General features: G+C 47.8%; 1 protein-coding gene across 1 annotated transcript in view; it reads right to left on the reverse strand.

Annotated features, from left to right (window-relative positions):
• LOC138849868 (uncharacterized) overlaps positions 1-7,555 on the reverse strand; it is a 59,555-nt gene extending 52,000 nt beyond the window's left edge. The window contains exons 1-3 of the mRNA XM_070074930.1: positions 7,455-7,555; positions 6,830-7,413; positions 5,859-5,917 (exon numbers count right to left, since the gene is read on the reverse strand). Of these exons, the coding sequence (XP_069931031.1) occupies positions 5,859-5,917; positions 6,830-7,413; positions 7,455-7,555 (744 nt within the window). The remainder of the gene's footprint in view (positions 1-5,858; positions 5,918-6,829; positions 7,414-7,454) is intronic.
• Between the last annotated feature and the right edge of the window lie 8,553 nt (positions 7,556-16,108).

Here is a 16,108-nt window from a genome sequence, read left to right on the forward strand (position 1 = left end):
CACAGCAGACCCATAGAATGGCAGATGTCCTAAACAGCACTCTGGCCTCAGATTCAGCCCTTAAGGCATTCGGATCTGGCTGAAAAGCCCATGAGAGTATTACAGGCATGGAAAGCCAAAACACTCTGGAAAAAAAAAAAAAAAACCTACATGAAAGATCTCTGCGTGTGAGATCCCAGTGAAAAGAACAGGTCATCAGAGAAGGAGGTACCTTTCTCTGAAGGGAGGAGAGAACTTCCACTTTGACTACGACCTTGTCTAAATATGATTAGAGTTGGTGAACTCAAAAGGCTTCCATAGCCTTGGCGACTCATGACAACAGCCTAGGGTGATTACTGAGGCCATAAACAAGAGTGTCAATTTGTTAAGTCAACAACAGGAGTCACTGTGCACTTACTCCTCATGTAGGATCTCTGTCCTTAATGTGCTGTACATTGTGATTTAATGCTATAACTAGTACTCAAACAGTATTTTTCACTTTGTGTTTCTATGTGGGTACAAACTGTTAAAATCTTTACTTAATATATGCTCTAGTGATCTTCTGTATATAAAGAGAATTGAAAATGAATCTTGATGTGAATGGAAGGGGGGAGGGAGAGGGAAAGGGAAGGGTTGCGGGTGGGAGGGACGTTATGGGGGGGGGGGAGAAGCCATTATAATCCATAAGCTATACTTTGAAAATTTATATTCATTAAATAAAAGTTAAAAAAAATAAAAATAAATAAATAAGCCTAAGAATTATATGAGAAGTGTAGCTGAAGTCGACAGAGATGAATATGCATCCAATTGAGCTCAAGGAAACCTAACCAGCTGGAGAATGGAGACCAGCCTACACACATTGGTGCATGAGGACTTCTTGCATTTACAAGGAGAGAGGAAAAGGAAGTACCATTCTATGCCCTTGAATCTGCGAGTCAAGGAGTGGACATTCAGAAGGAATGGCCAGAGTCCATTAGCTCTCTAAAAGAGATTTCCACTGCTGTGTAGGGTTGGGGCTGGGGAAGCAACAAGAAGGAGAATCTACAGCAAGAGTTACAGGAAAGTAAGCTGAATGACACCAGCAGGACCCCCAAGTTTGTGTCAGGTCCAGGAGTGGAAAGTTGGGTTGAATATGCAGATAATATCAATAACATTAAGTATAAGAAAAACTGAGCAATTTGGTGGCATTAAGCAGTAGTCTCAGGAGCCCTGAAAGCACCAAACTTCCAGGGAGAAAGTGCAATGAATGCTGAGCCAGCTGGTCTAGGCAGAGGCTCTGGGTTGACCACAGCATGAAGAACTGCTTGGAGGAGTACCAACTTAAGGTGAGCACAGGGAACTGAGCAAGGGAGTAGGGCTGCAGTCCCGATGACCTCACTAGTGGAGAAGCCAAGAAATGACTTTTTGTAAGAATTTACTGTGTTATTCTCACTCTAGGATTTCTCTAGGGAGCAGTGTACTGGTTATGCTTCTAGCCATATTCTGCAATGTTAAAGGACAGGAATCCAGAGCCATACACTTTAACAGGGTATAGCTATCTTCTCACTCCTTTTCACCTCCTTAGCCCTGGGAGAGCTTCAGGGAGTCAGCAAACATGGCCATGAAGACCATGACACAGTAATAATCACGTCTGTTTGATGCCCTTTTGTGGGATCCATTGGGCCTTCCCCCTCACCCTCTGGCAATGGCTGTGCACCACACTGGTGGTTAGGATGACACAGCTCAGTACCTATTGTCTACCCTCCTGAGGCGGGGAAACGCCTCCATGAGCCTTTCTCCTGTTGCTATCACACAGCCTGCATCTTTTCTGATTGACCTTCTGTGCATTAGCTAAGGAAAGGAGCTGGCCATTTGTTCTGTACCATTCAACCTGTACCCTGCAAACAACAAGTACAAGCATGCCTGCGTGTGCCTTATCTGATGGGCAGACAAGGCAGTAGAACTTGACATAGTTGGAGCCCATGTGTGCTGGTGTCCTACAAGTTTAGCAGTCTTCCAGATGATGGGAGAGTATTAGCGTGTCCTCTTTTTCTGCTAAAGTAGATGTTATGAATAAAGGGTCAGGCTTTATTCACTCAAAATATTTATTGAGTACAGAAGTAGGAAACACTGGGCTAGGACTTTTGGTGACACAGATGTAGACAGCTTTCCTGAACTCATGTGGATTATGTCTGATTGAGAAGGTAAGAAATGGTCTGCAGTGATTTTAGATTTATCTGAAAAGCAGACAGAGACAGGCAAAGAGAGATCTTCCATCTGCTAGGTTACCCCCTCAAATGCCTGCTACAGCTAAGGCTGGACCAGGCTGAATCCAGAAGCCAGGAATTCAATCTAGACCTTTCAGATAGAAAGCAGGGGCCCAAGTAGTCGGGCCATCACCTGCTGCCCCTCAGGGTTTGCATCAGCAAACACTTGGAACGGGAAGCAGAGCTGAAGCTCAAACTCAGACACTCTGACATGGGGTAAGGGCATCCCAAGTAACATCTTAACTGCTGTGCCAAATGCCCACCCCAGCTTGAAATAATGTTAATACAAGATAATAGTGTTATGTGTCTAAAAAGGAAAAACTGAAATGCCTTGAGGGGCCGGCGCCGTGGCTCAATAGGCTAATCCTCCACCTTGTGGCGCCGGCACACGGGGTTCTAGTCCCGGTCGGGGCACCGGATTCTGTCCTGGTTGCCCTTCTTCCAGGCCAGCTCTCTGCTGTGGCCAGGGAGTGCAGTGGAGGATGGCCCAAGTGCTTGGGCCCTGCACCCCATGGGAGACCAGGAGAAGCACCTGGCTCCTGGCTTCGGATCAGTGCAGTGCGCCAGCTGGTGGCGGCCATTGGAGGGTGAACCAACGGCAAAAGGAAGACCTTTCTCTCTGTCTCTATCTCTCACTGTCCACTCTGCCTGTCAAAAATAAAATAAAAATAAATAAAAATAAATTTAAAAAATGCCATGAGAAGATAGTAGGTTTTAAGTATTCTTACCACAAAAAATACCTGAGGTCATATACGTGTAAAATAGCTTGATTTAGACATTCCACAATGTATGCAGATATCAAAACATCATGTATATTGTATCCCATAAATATGTGGAATTTTCATTTGTCCATATAAAAATCACAAGGGTTAATTCAAAGGAAGGTGAATTACTCTCAACTGTAAGGTATATTCAGGATTATAAAAAGTTGGTGCTATGTGGAACCGGGGGGACCATCTCAACTAAATACTTCAGGTAGGGGCCAGCTGCATGGTGCACTAGGTTAATCCTCCGCCTACGGTGCCAGCAACCCATATGGGCACCGGTTCTAGTCCTGGCTGCCCCTCTTCCAATCCAGCTCTTTGCTATGGCCTGGGAAAGCGGTAGAAGATGGCCCAAGTGCTTGGGCCCCTGCACCCAAGTGGGAGACTGAGAAGAAGCTCCTGGTTCCTGGCTTCAGATTGGGGCAGCTCCAGCAATTGCGGCCATCTGGGGAGTGAATCAACGGAAGGAAGACCTTTCTCTCTGTCTCTCCCTCTCACTGTCTGTAATTCTATCTCTTAAATAAATAAGAATCTTTTAAAATACACTTCAGATAGAGGCTAAGGATTAATCAAGCTCATGGAGTCAACGACAGAACCAATGAATCTTGGGCCCCACTCTCTTAACCTCAAGTCCTTTCCCAATCTGTTACATCATGATACTTCTTGCCAACTTGATCATGGAGCAAACTTGAGCTGAAATCTTAAGGTCTGCTGTTCTAGATTCATCCAGTCAGCGCATATACAACCTGAGGTTTCTGACCTTAGGAAAACTTGATTCTAGTTGAACAGGTGGACCATGCACATGTACTGCTCCGTACTTGTCTAAGATACCGTTAATCTTAGGAAACACAATACAGGCCGGCGCCACGGCTCAATAGGCTAATCCTCCACCTGTGGCACCGGCACACATGTGGCAGCCATTGGAGGTTGAACCAATGGCAAAAAGGAAGACCTTTCTTCTCTGTCTCTCTCGCTCTCTCACTATCCACTCTGCCTGTCAAAAAAAAAAAAAAAAAAGAAAGAAAAGAAAGGAAGGAAGGAAGGAAGGAAATACAATACAGACACATAGATACAACATTGATATTTAACGTCACCAACCTACAAGTTTTAGAAGGAGGAAGAAGGGTGAGAGTTTAGTGGGGGCAGAGCAGGTGAGAGAGAGAAGGAAGAGAGACAAAAAGAGAAGACCTCCCTGGAGGTCAATTGTCTAAAGAGTTGTAATGGTGGATCCAGGACAGAGAACTTGTCTTCATAAAACACAACACCACTGCTGGGTCTCAGCAAATACTCAGTTTAAACGTTCTACAGGGAGGATGGAAGGAAAGAAGTATGTCTTTGTATTTTGTTCCTGCCCCAACTCCACAATACTTAATACTGACATTCTTTAGTGACCTGAAAATTTTTAGTGCTATCCCCTTCCTCTAAAATAATATTCACACACATCTACCTCCTTTTGGGACTCACTGATGGCATGATTCCCCACACTATGCAGGTGACCCAGACAGCTGCTGAAGAGCCATAGGTGGGCCTGCAGCCTCAAGGACCAGCCCACTGCAACCCTTGATGATTCAGAGAAAGGCCCATCTTACCAACACCCACTTTTCTCTCTTAGCAACTGGCCCAATCCTGTAACCCCTGAAGGCAAGTAGGCAGGTAAAGGAGCTTGGAGTTCCCCCTCTGACTGTCCTGACAGTCATTTGCTCTGAGACAGATGTAGAAGTATCTTTGAATGCTCTGTATCTATGGAAAAGAAGGAAATACCATATTTGTGGTAGTTTGATGACAATAAAAGTAACAATGGCTTAACATTGATCAAAGGTCTCTTAGGCATCAGGCTGTGGGATAGCCTCTGTAAAAGCCTGGGGGTAGATTGCCCCCATTTTATAAAGAAAACTGGGTCTCAGAGAGAAAGAGCACATGTTTTGCCAAGGGTTAAAGCAGAAGCTGAGTGCAGAAACCAGCAATGAACCAATGTCTGATTGCAAAGTTCTTTCTAGACATCGCACTGCCTCTATATAGTGAAACAGATTTCATCTTATGTAACAAAGTATTAAAAAGAAAAAAAAAGAAAGAAAAAGCCCAGGGGCTGGCGCCGCGGCTCACTGGGCTAATCCTCCACCTAGCGACGCTGGCACACCGGGTTCTAGTCCCAGTCGGGGCGCCGGATTCTGTCCCGGTTGCCCCCCTTCCAGGCCAGCTCTCTGCTATGGCCCGGGAGTGCAGTGGAGGATGGCCCAAGTGCTTGGGCCCTGCACCCCATGGGAGACCAGGAGAAGCACCTGGCTCCTGGCTTCGGATCAGCGCGGTGCGCCGGCTGCAGCGTGCTGGCCGTGGTGGCCATTGGAGGGTGAACCAACGGCAAAGGAAGACCTTTCTCTCTGTCTCTCTCTCTCACTATCCACTCTGCCTGAAAAAAAAAAAAAAAAAAAAGCCCAGGAAGAGTATTTGTATGTGTTGGGGTGAGGCAGGGGCAGCTGATCTCCCAAGTGGGGCAGATGTAAAACACACCATTGCTGATGCCGCTAAAATCATCCTCATCACCATTTTTGGTAACATATTGCTTACTAAAGGGAACTGATATGATTTCCCCTTCTGTTCAATAAAGATCATGTTTCACTTTTTACCCTTGCTGCTAGGAAGCTCAGAGACATATTTTAAAGGTGCCCTTTAAGAACTGTTTAGTGCCTCACATGCATATCAGAGTCCTTATTCTCTTCTCATCTTGGCCCTGGATTGTGATCTCAGTTTTACCTAGTCCTAATCTTTTACTCACCATTTACATATTTATTATATGTACTCATAGGAGACTTCTGAAAACCTTGGAGGAATAAAGTAAGGTATGCATGGCATAAAAAAGAAAATAATTTACCTGGGTAGGGCTTTCATCTGTAGCATCACACAGATTCTTCAGTCTTTTGAATTCTATTGCTAAAAAAAAAATCCAAAGAAAAATCAAAACACCATCTGGCTGCCTTTGGAATGACAGAGGTAATTCAGGTCTTTGATCTGCTCTGCACATGGATTGGGAGAGAGAGAGAGGACCAAATCTCCCTGACACAGACAATCGTTTGCTTTATTAAACAAGTGTCTTGTATTACACACAGAGAGTATGCATTATGTGGATGCACACGGAGAACTTATGATGAAAAGTAGATACTGAGCATACTGAGTGCTTCGAGTTTTGAAACATTAACATCACAGCTGTTTCTAATAATTTTTCTCTAAATGCAAGTTTATTTCCACAACATGTACTAATGTAACTGTAACTGCCCCAAAATGTTTCATTCTTTCAAATAAAGTCTTAGAAACAACAGTGCAAGTTACAATCCATATGCACCTTAAGCCACTGCCCCTCTATACAGATTATCTCCCATTCATGTTTTTTGGCAATCTACTGTCATTTAAGATAGGGGCAGTTGAACTCAGCTGACCTACTTAGAAACTTGTGAAATGTGCCGTTCAAAAAAAAAAAAAAAAAAAAAAACGACAGAAAGAAAGAAACCTCACTATAAGTCACAGGCAGAGTGGCGAGTGGCCCAGCATTTTAAATGGAAGTGGCAGTGGGAGAGAAGTTCATTCCTCGCCCACTAGCTGAGGAGATAATTGTAACAGGTAGTGGGAACTTGATCGGGAAATATCTCCTCGTTGGCCCAGGCTTGGGGAAACTTAAAGACTTTTTTTGTTTGTTGGGTGTTCCATTAAAACTCTGGGGTTGACCCAAAGGTCAAGCGCAAAAAACATGTCTGTTAAGATTCCTTGCAGGTTCCTTTTCCTAATTATCATTCCTTTTCAGGTGTTGTTCTCCAACTGTAGGAGGCTTCCTTCCAATGGGCTTTCTACCTGTTTGTGAAGGGCTGGGAGTCGCTCTCCGCCAAGGTGTGGCACTCGGAACGCCGAAACCTTTCAGCCTGGGTTCGGGGGTCGCACAGCTCCCGTGCGGGGCTCGAGAGTTGGAGATCCCAAGGCTGTCTCCCGAGGTCAAGTGGAGGGGGCGGGTGTCAGCGCTCTGCTTGGGGTAGGGCTCCGGACTAAGCCTGAGTCTTGGGGCGTGGCTACTCCGCCCCAAGCCCGGCTTAGGGCTATTCGGCCGATGGTCCCCAGAGGGCGCCGCGTGAGTGCACCCGACACGGCGGCCGCGGCCATCGCACGGAACCTTTGCCCACGAACCCCTTTCGCGGGGCGGGGGTGGGGGTCGCGGGCGGGGACCTGGATTACCCCACACACACACCGAGTCTCGGCGGGCTGCGAACAACCACACAGCAGGGTGGCTGACAGCCTCTCTACCCTCGGCGGAATATGTTATCCCACCACCACCCAGCGAGCCAGCCGGGCAGCGATTATTATCCCGGTTGTAATGCGAGGAGGTGGAGGCCGGGAGGTGGTCGGGGTCACGAAACAAATTACGTGCGGCATCACGCCCGGAGCTGAGCCCTGTCTATTCCACCCTCTAGCCCCCCCCCCCCACCCGCCGCCGCCCCGGAATCCTCTGGAACCCGCAGGGCCGCGGGCCAGGGCGCAGACGGAGGCCCGAAGCCCGAAGCCCGAGGCCCTAGGGTATCCGGACATTCTCAGCGGGGGAAGCGGGGGAAAGTGCAAGCGGCCCGCGAGGTTAGCCAGGGCCCAGCCAGAGCAAGCCGCACACGAGTGGGACGTGCGCGCGCTGCACAGCCCGGCGGCCACGGGGGCTGGCACTCCTCGTGGATGGGCTTGACGTTTTCACTCGCTTTTCTCTGTAATACCTAGTTTTGAAAAGGAATTCTTACTTGAAATATCTACAGGAGCGTCACAGCCCCGTCTGCTCATTCCACTACCTCTGGGTCCCCTGCTTTCCCGGAGACTGACAGTTGGCAGCGAATCCGCTGGCGCACGCGGACGCGGACGCGGACGCGCCGCTCTCTGCTCGCGGGTCGCCGCCGCCTCCCGGGAGCCTGAGTGGCGTGGAGGCGAGGCCCGAGACACAGTTTGCGGGGTGGTGCGGTCTTGGGAGCTCGGGGAGGTTTCTGGGGGTCTTTGATGAGCGTTAGTAGTTCCTCTCCAGGGAGTCCAGCGCTGAGCTTGGCGCTTGGAGCCAGGGTCGGGTCCCGCGAGCCCTGCTCCGCCAGCAAGAGGTGGCGCAGTCCCGGCGCGGACGCCCGCACTAATGTGTAACTCTGGGCGGGTACCGAACCGCAGTGGGCTGAGAGGCCCTTTCAAGACGGACGCCCCCGGGAGATGATGTATTTGTTCTTCGCACTTACTGTGCACTTAGCACCGAGAGGGCTGTTCATTGCACTCAGCAACCGAGACTCGAGGAGCCGCAGCCCCTGACTCTGGCTGCCTAACGCTGCGCTGCCGCCGCTGGAGCGGGTCCTTGGGCCTGGGTTTATCCAATAGGTGGCGAGGACCCTCGGCGACCCGTCGGGACCCACCCTGTCCAGCTGGACACACTCGCTCCCTGGGTGCAGCCAGCCATTTCGCTCCGGAGAGGGGGGACGCGGGCTCAAGGACGCGAGGATCCCGGAGTGGGGTGTGTGCGCTGGGAAGTGAGTTTGCAGGCGGGATCTCAACTGCAAGCGGCTATGCCGCCGCTGTCGCAGAAAACTTCCTAGGATGCTTTCCTGATTTCTGCTAAAAAAAAGGGGGGGGGGTTGTGGGGGAGTAGGGGGTCCACCCTTAGTGGCTGAATGAATCTCCCTTTGGAGTGACTTGAGCTCTCCAGGAACTTCTCTGGGATCCAGAGTTTGGGGTTGTTACTCTGTCATTCACCACCACCACCCCAAGTTTGTCTCCCAGGTCCTCTGATTTTACAAACACTGCACCGAAAGATTCCAGATGATGAATTAATTCGGGGTTCCTTTGGGTTTGGCCATGCCTTTCTGCCCCAACAGGCCCCTTTCCTGGGGCGAGTCCGAACCCCGTGCAGAATGCGATCCCGGCTCGGGCCCCACCGGCTGAGCCCGGCTTGCTCGGGCCGCAGGAGTCCGGCGGCAGCTGAGAGCTGTGGCTGCAAGCGAGCGCGCAGCTCCGAGCGCGCTGCCTCCGGACGCCACCGCAGCGCTGATTTATGTTCTAGTCGCTCGCGAGAACCCCAACGCTTTGGCTGGGTTAATTTTTGTCAATTGTTCCTCATCACACTGAGATAGTCTGTAGCTTGAGGCGAGTTTTATTTATCACCCTGCACATTTGATATACAGTCAGACATAAAAATAACTGACTCTGGAACTCTGGCGCAATATTGGAGCCGTCGGGGAATAATTTGGCTAACTGACTTGGACGTTTCACCTTCTAAACAGAAATGCAACGCTCAGTCAAACTGTAAATCAGATTGTCTTCAGCACTGAGGGGAAAAAAAAGCATCCAAACCAGAAAGAACGGAAATAAAATGAAAGAAAACGCAGATAGTGACCAAAGCAATATGAGTTTCAGAAAGCCACACTGGATTTTAATTTCAGGTGTGGAACCTCATCGGGAATATGAATTCCTGAATGTTTTACCAATGGTATCTACCCCTAGGGATTCCAGGGTGCCCAGAAACAATTGACTTTTTTTTTTTTAAATCTTAGTGTTGGTTTGTTATTAAGTAATATCAAAAATGCTGCTTAAAATATTAATATAACCGAACCAGATACACGCTCAGGTGAAGTCGGGTCGCGGTCCCCGTAATTGGAAAAACCAAGGGGCGCAGAATGCCAGGAGCAGCACCCAGTTTTCAGCAGTTCTGGAGGCAACCTGACACAGGGAAGAGAAGGAAATCAGAAGCTTCCCCCACACTTTCTTGGTTTCCAAGGAAAGAAACTGATCGTCTTTTCTGAGCCTCGGGGATTCCCCGCCCCGGGTCTACGTGGAAGCCCGCAACATTAAACGCTCGATTGCTTACCACCTCAAGTAGACGATGGGATCAAAAGCCTGCCCAAAGATGAACCCACAGCAAGGCGGGAACTGGAAAAGAGGAGAAAACCCGACACAGGCGACCACTCCACAATTGATCCCAAAGGAGGAATTCAAAACACAACCAAATAAAACTTCTGCCTGGGAAGGGCGCATCTGCTATTATTTTGCATTATTTCTCCCCCCCAAGTAATTTTCATTCTAGTGCAACAAAGCGGAGACCAGTCTCACGCTTTTCCACTACAAAAACGGCAGGACTGTTTCCCTGAAGTGAACCCACAGCGACCTTACCTGTCGGCACCTGCCCCACCTTTAGTTTTTTTTTTTTTTTAAGTATGTATTTGTTTGAATTTATTTTTGACCGAGACCATTCACATAAACTTGCTTCTAGCATTTCTCCAAAGAAACTGGAAGGAGAGCCATGCCTCTTAAAAACCACAAAATAAAATTTAAATATAACACTGGGGGTGTCAGGTAGAAAATCAGAGGGATTATTTTAAAACAACTTTAAAAGTGTAAGGGAGGATACCTTGGCAGTTGATAGCACTCGGTATCCATTGTTGATACTGAATACGTAATGTTAAATTATTGTTGGAATCAAAACGTAGTTTCAAAAGCATTAAGTGACATAATTAAAATTAGATCCAGTATTTTGGTTGGAAAAATATCAGTAAGTAGTTGAAACATTTTCTCAAGAGCAAATTGAGTTGGTGTAGTTTTGACATTTGCGTGGTCAAGTTCTTAATGTGGGGGATTTATATCAGCCCCAAGCTGGCTTTGCTCAAATTGATATCTCTGCTTCTTCAGAACGGGAACTCAATAAATGCAGCATGTTCTGCTGATGGGCACCTCCTGTGTTGTGAGTAATCCTTCGCCAATAGATGGCCTGATGGCCTTTTCAGTATAACCAGCTGGGAAATAAAAGAAAAATGTTTCTCTCTCCACATATTTATTTTTACTTGTCGAGAGTTTTTTTTTTATTTTTAATTCACCAAGATGAGTTCTTTCTCTTATAATCTCAAACCACAAATATCTCAAAAAACATATATTTCAAAAATTAAATCTACAGATGTAATACATACTGTGAACCCTATAAAATGCGTTTACAATGCTGACTTAAAGAAAGAAATTTATAACTTTCATATGTACCTTCCTTGTGCAATAGGCAACTGCCATATGTTTCCGACTTCCATAATTCAGTTTTCCTGGACATCTGTAGCAGGTAGTGAGTGCTTCTTAAAGTACATTTTATGTAATTTGAGAAGAAACCCACACTAAAGACCAAAGGTGAACATAAAAAAGTTCAAGTCTCTCTAGAAATGCTAGTTATTCTAAATTTACACCACCTATTAATGCATGGCCTAAGATAGTTTTTCCCCCCCTCTCCCTTTCTTCATATGAAGGCATTTAGAAATATAGTAATTTGGAAATGCAGTGTTGTACTAGTATATGGCAAGGATTGTTTATAAGCAACATTCCCAGAACATAAGTTTGGTAGCCTTCCTCTTGTAATCACCACTCTTTAGTCTTTTGCTCCCAGATTTTCATTTGACTTTTCCTGAAAAGTTAGTTTGGCGATATTCCAGTATGATTATTTAAGATAAAATTTAAAATTGTTTATATTGCAATGGAAAAAATCTTGGCCTCTTTCATTTTTCATCTCTTAATTGTTCAGGATACATACTTTACAGTTTATCAATTAAAAGTGAAAACAAAATGAAAAGTCATTTAGGAACACCATTACTTCTTAACAAATTTTTGCCTATGTGTTTAAATACAAGGTTCACTCCTAAAGACAATCCTAAAGGTAATACTGTTTTTCAATAACTCAGTTCTTTATGCACCATTCCAATGTTATCTCTATATTAATCCATTAAAAGTCCTCTCATTCAACTGAAACTGAAATGCCGCATCTGTCCTCACAAAGATGTGTATCAATTCCAGCCACATTCTTTATTGTTCATACTTTCAAAAGATTATACGAATGTGCACAGAATGCCCACTGTTTAAGAACTGTTGGTGTCCACAGATGTAGAGAAGAGGGTCCGTTTACAGCAAATTAGAGGGAATAATTTTTGCTAAATGCTAAATGTCAAACAGTGATTCTTGAAAGGGCTTACGGGAATGTTAAGCTCCATTTTCAATTCATTTTTGTTAACCTTGAAGATTCATGGTAACTATTGTTTATAGGGAAAAGGCATTAAATGCTTAATAAAAATATGAAGTTGAATATTTTATATATAAATTTAAAATGATCTCAAATAGCACAAATTATTACAATGTTCATTAACAATGAAATATTATTTAATTTTTCTGTTACTTGTTTATGTTCAAATTGACTTATTGTGATAATGGTATCAGAAATGTTCAATTCCAGCTTTGGGCATTCATTTACAGTCAAGCCTTTACTTGCTACCTCCTTTGAGTCATCTTAAATTTAAATGAGATATTAGTGGCAGAGACAAGTGTGACACTGGAGGGCTTTCAATGAAGACGTGAGGGCGGCGGTTTTTCAGCGGGAGATGAGAAAAAACACAAACAAACAAAAAACGGCCCTAGGTCTGGGGGCAAGGCAGATAGCCTGGGAAATGGATGGAAGCGGAATCGGAACCCGGGAGCTCATTTGCCCAAGCGTATGACTTTTCTTCTGGGCACCTCACAGGTTCATGACTCTCTCACCGCCCCTGGGCTTGCTGGGTCAGAGGCCCCCTGTGCTCTTTCCGTTCCCTTCTCCAAGCTACAGGCCCCGTGGGCTGGGAGGAGGGAGGAATGAAGACTAGCCTACCCTCGGAATACACGCTCCCCTGAACCCCAGCGGGAAAGGAGCCCTGAGGGCACAATCAACACTGGAGAAGAAACTGCGGCCCGAGCGACCTCTGGGCGCTGAGGAGCTCGGCAACGTTCTCGCGCATGCTGCGGGGGTTATTTTCGTAGCGGGCCTTGCTTTTGGTTAACCAGAACCAAGAAGAGGCGAGTTGTCGGGAGAGAAGAATGGGAAGCACTCTCCAGCTAGAAAGGAGGTGATGCCTGCGTGCGCCTCAGCGACGGCAGCCAGCAGGCAGGAACTGCTGCTCCTCGGGGCCTGGGTCTGCAGCTGCAGCCGGACCCCAGGCAGCGAGGAAGTCCGCGGGAGCGCAGCTGTCGAGCCCGGCCGCCTGGATTTACTCCCGCAGCCCCTGTAAATGCACACAGGTTATAACTTATTCTCATTAACCCAGGCCAGAGGAAGAGGCGAAAGGAAGAGTAGGTGCAAAGAAGGAAGAGAGTGGGAGAGGTAGGGCAGGAAGGGCTGAGGGAAGAAGCCCCAACTCCCCGCGTGGGGCGCTGCCTGCGACTCCGAATGGTGTCGGAAGTCCACAGTCCCCAACCAGGATGTGGCTCCTTCCCAGATAAAATTACAAAGTAATGCAGCCAAATACGTGCTCCTATCCGTGCTGGGGTTCCTCTCTTGTTCACCGCCACTCCCCCTCCTGTTTCTGCGTTTGGTTTCTTTTAACTAATGGTGGAAGTCTTGTTAAGCATGGGGAGGAAGTCTGAATTCTGTTTGGAAACCAGGCGACCACTTGATGCCCCCGGAGTCCATAACAGACTAGTGCGTGCCAGAGCTCCTCTCTCTGTGCCATGTCTTCAGTCTGAGAAGTCAAACGCAAGGGTTTAACACTTAGGCGATGGTCAAATGTAAAAGAAAAAAAAAAATCAGTCTATAGAGAATGAAATCCTGATGCCTAAGACTTTTGCAATTTAGAACTTAAACTACTGTTCGTAAATAAAAGTATCTCATAAGGCGGGTAAGATGAAATAGCAAAATATGTATAATATAAAATATATACATATTATATACAGATATATGTTATATGTATATAAATATGTATGTGTTTATGTATAAATACATATTTCAACGCTTGTAAATAGGCACAACAAGAGCTGACAGAGAATGTGTTTTTGTAAAGGAATCTCTCAGATTATTCAAATTTCAAAAGCACCAAGCAAAACGAAGAGGCTGGCTCTGCTTTTTTAAAAGTGCAGCCCCTTTGCCCAAGGTAGTGCTGCTCTTTGGGGCTGGGGTGGACGTGGATTATACCTTGTCTTACATCTGAATGCTCTAGGATCTTTTTGCTCTTTCCTCTTTTCCAAGAGGAAAATAAGCTACTGAAAGTAGCTTATTCCGACAATGTTCTCTGAGTGATGGTTTCAAGTGCAATACGGCTGGTCTTGCCAGAGGGCGGACAGCTTATTACAGTATTAAGTGATTCCTTAGCCCTGCTCCTACTGAGAAAAGACGTTTTCCATCCGCAAATGGCAGAAGGCACACATTCCCCGTTACTCAGAACCACAGCACACACACCCCCAGCGTGTCCCAGTGAGCAGGTGCACTCGCGCAGGCACACATGCACACACGAACACGTGCACACTCACGCGCACGGTGCACACCCAGACACGTGAGCACGCTCGATCGCACGTCGCTGAGCTGCCCTCCCAAGAATATGAGCCCGGCCTCCTTTGCTCTTTTAACTTGGAAAGCCCCAGGGCCTGCCTCTGCCCCGACACGTGTGTGTGTCCCGCTTTCTCGAGAGGAGGCCTTGCCAGCGCTATGGCTTCGCCAACTCTGCGAAGGCCCAGACGTCGCCGGTCGGTCAACTCCAGGCTTTCTTTTCTTCAGTGCCCAGAAGAGGCTCGACGCTCTCTACGGGTGCGGCGCGGTCTGCGACCCACTGCGCCACCGAGTTGGGAGACAGCGGGTCCAATTCGGTCTGGAAGCCTAAGCCCCATTCGAAGTAAATCGGAGGCAACTAGCGGCGGTGCGGTGTGGTTCCCAAAGCCCAGCCTAGCCCAGGACCAAGGGGGCGACGCCCTCGTCCTGCCGTGGCGTCCCACGCACATTCCGGTTATTTCTAAGGGCCACAGTCTGTCTTGAGGCGGTGCCGGTCGGTGAAGCCCGACTTTCCTCCTTGGCTGTTGTAGAGACACAAGTCCCGGGTGTCCGCACATCCTGGGGTCGGCACCTCCAGCTGCCAGGGGTAAAAGCAAAAGACGCGGCGGAGGAAAAGAGGAGGACTGGGGTTGTGTGATCCCGAGGGCGCACTGCAGGCCTGTGGAGTCTTTCCTAAATCAATTTGAGCTGCTGGGCAAGTAGACGGTCAAGCACTCATCTACAAAGAAGGCTTCGCATCTGCAGCCCGCGTCTGTCTCTGGCGGTTTCTCACAACAGCCGCTTCCCCTGCTCCAGTCGCGGAGCTTGAGCGGGCCCCAAGGCTGCAGCGACTCCACCTTTCCAAGGCTGCAAGGGCAGTTCCGAGGGCCAGAGGGTCGCTCCTCCTCCGGGTCCCCGAAATCCCGGGCCCGGGGCGGGGCGCCGGAGCCTCTCAGGCTGCTGTTGCGGCTTCCCGCGCTCAAGCCCTTGCGGAGCTCCTGGCGTAGCAGCCTGCCACGTCTGCCCCTCTCCTCATCCCACCTCCCTTCTCGGCCCAAGCCCTCCAAGCCGCCTCTGCACTGTTCCTGCGCCGCGCCTGCCCTCCGCCGAGTTTGAGAAACAAAGATTCACGCTCATTTTTTACGTTATTAACGTGGGCCTGAGACATCGCGAAGCTTCTTCGCTGCCCCCGACAGTTCCACGTCGGTGGCAAAGCCTTTCCTTGACAAATGCAAAGCCACTCTCCCAAGCGAATATGTTTTCTGCAGCATTTAAAGGAGACCACGGCCGCAAGGATAGCAGGGTGGTTCCTGGTCCCAAGGCTGCCAGCCGCCCTGGGCGGCGTGTAAGCTTATCTGGCCACCTCCAGCTAGGTGCCCGCTGCTCCCTCACGGTGGGCCTAGATCCGGAATCACTCGTCCGCAGGAGGTGAGGTAGCAGGACTGGGCCAGTAGCGAAGCTACTCCTAGGAGCTGTTCTGCCTAAGGCGTACGGAGAAGATAACAGGGCAGGCCAAGGTTAAGGGGATCCACGGAGAGACAAAGAGGCCGTCTGATATTTTATACCAAAGAGTAAGAGAACACGCATGATCAGTTTCATCCTGTAATATAGTCTGCGACATCAAATGCCATTTATTATTAATCCTAACAAAAAGTCGAGTTGAAACTACAAAACAAACTGTGCATAAGCATGTTTGCTGTCATTCAATCCAAAAGTGCGGTTTCTTTTGAATGTCTCCTTAAAAAAAAAAAAAACAAGCTGGCTCCTTAAATCAAAGCTGAGCTACCAGCGGTAGAGTGGTAAAGTGTGAAATCAGGAGAAATATGAAATTACACCAAGTC

Source organism: Oryctolagus cuniculus, chromosome 5 (assembly GCF_964237555.1).
Source record: "Oryctolagus cuniculus chromosome 5, mOryCun1.1, whole genome shotgun sequence".
NCBI classification, from domain to species: domain Eukaryota; kingdom Metazoa; phylum Chordata; class Mammalia; order Lagomorpha; family Leporidae; genus Oryctolagus; species Oryctolagus cuniculus.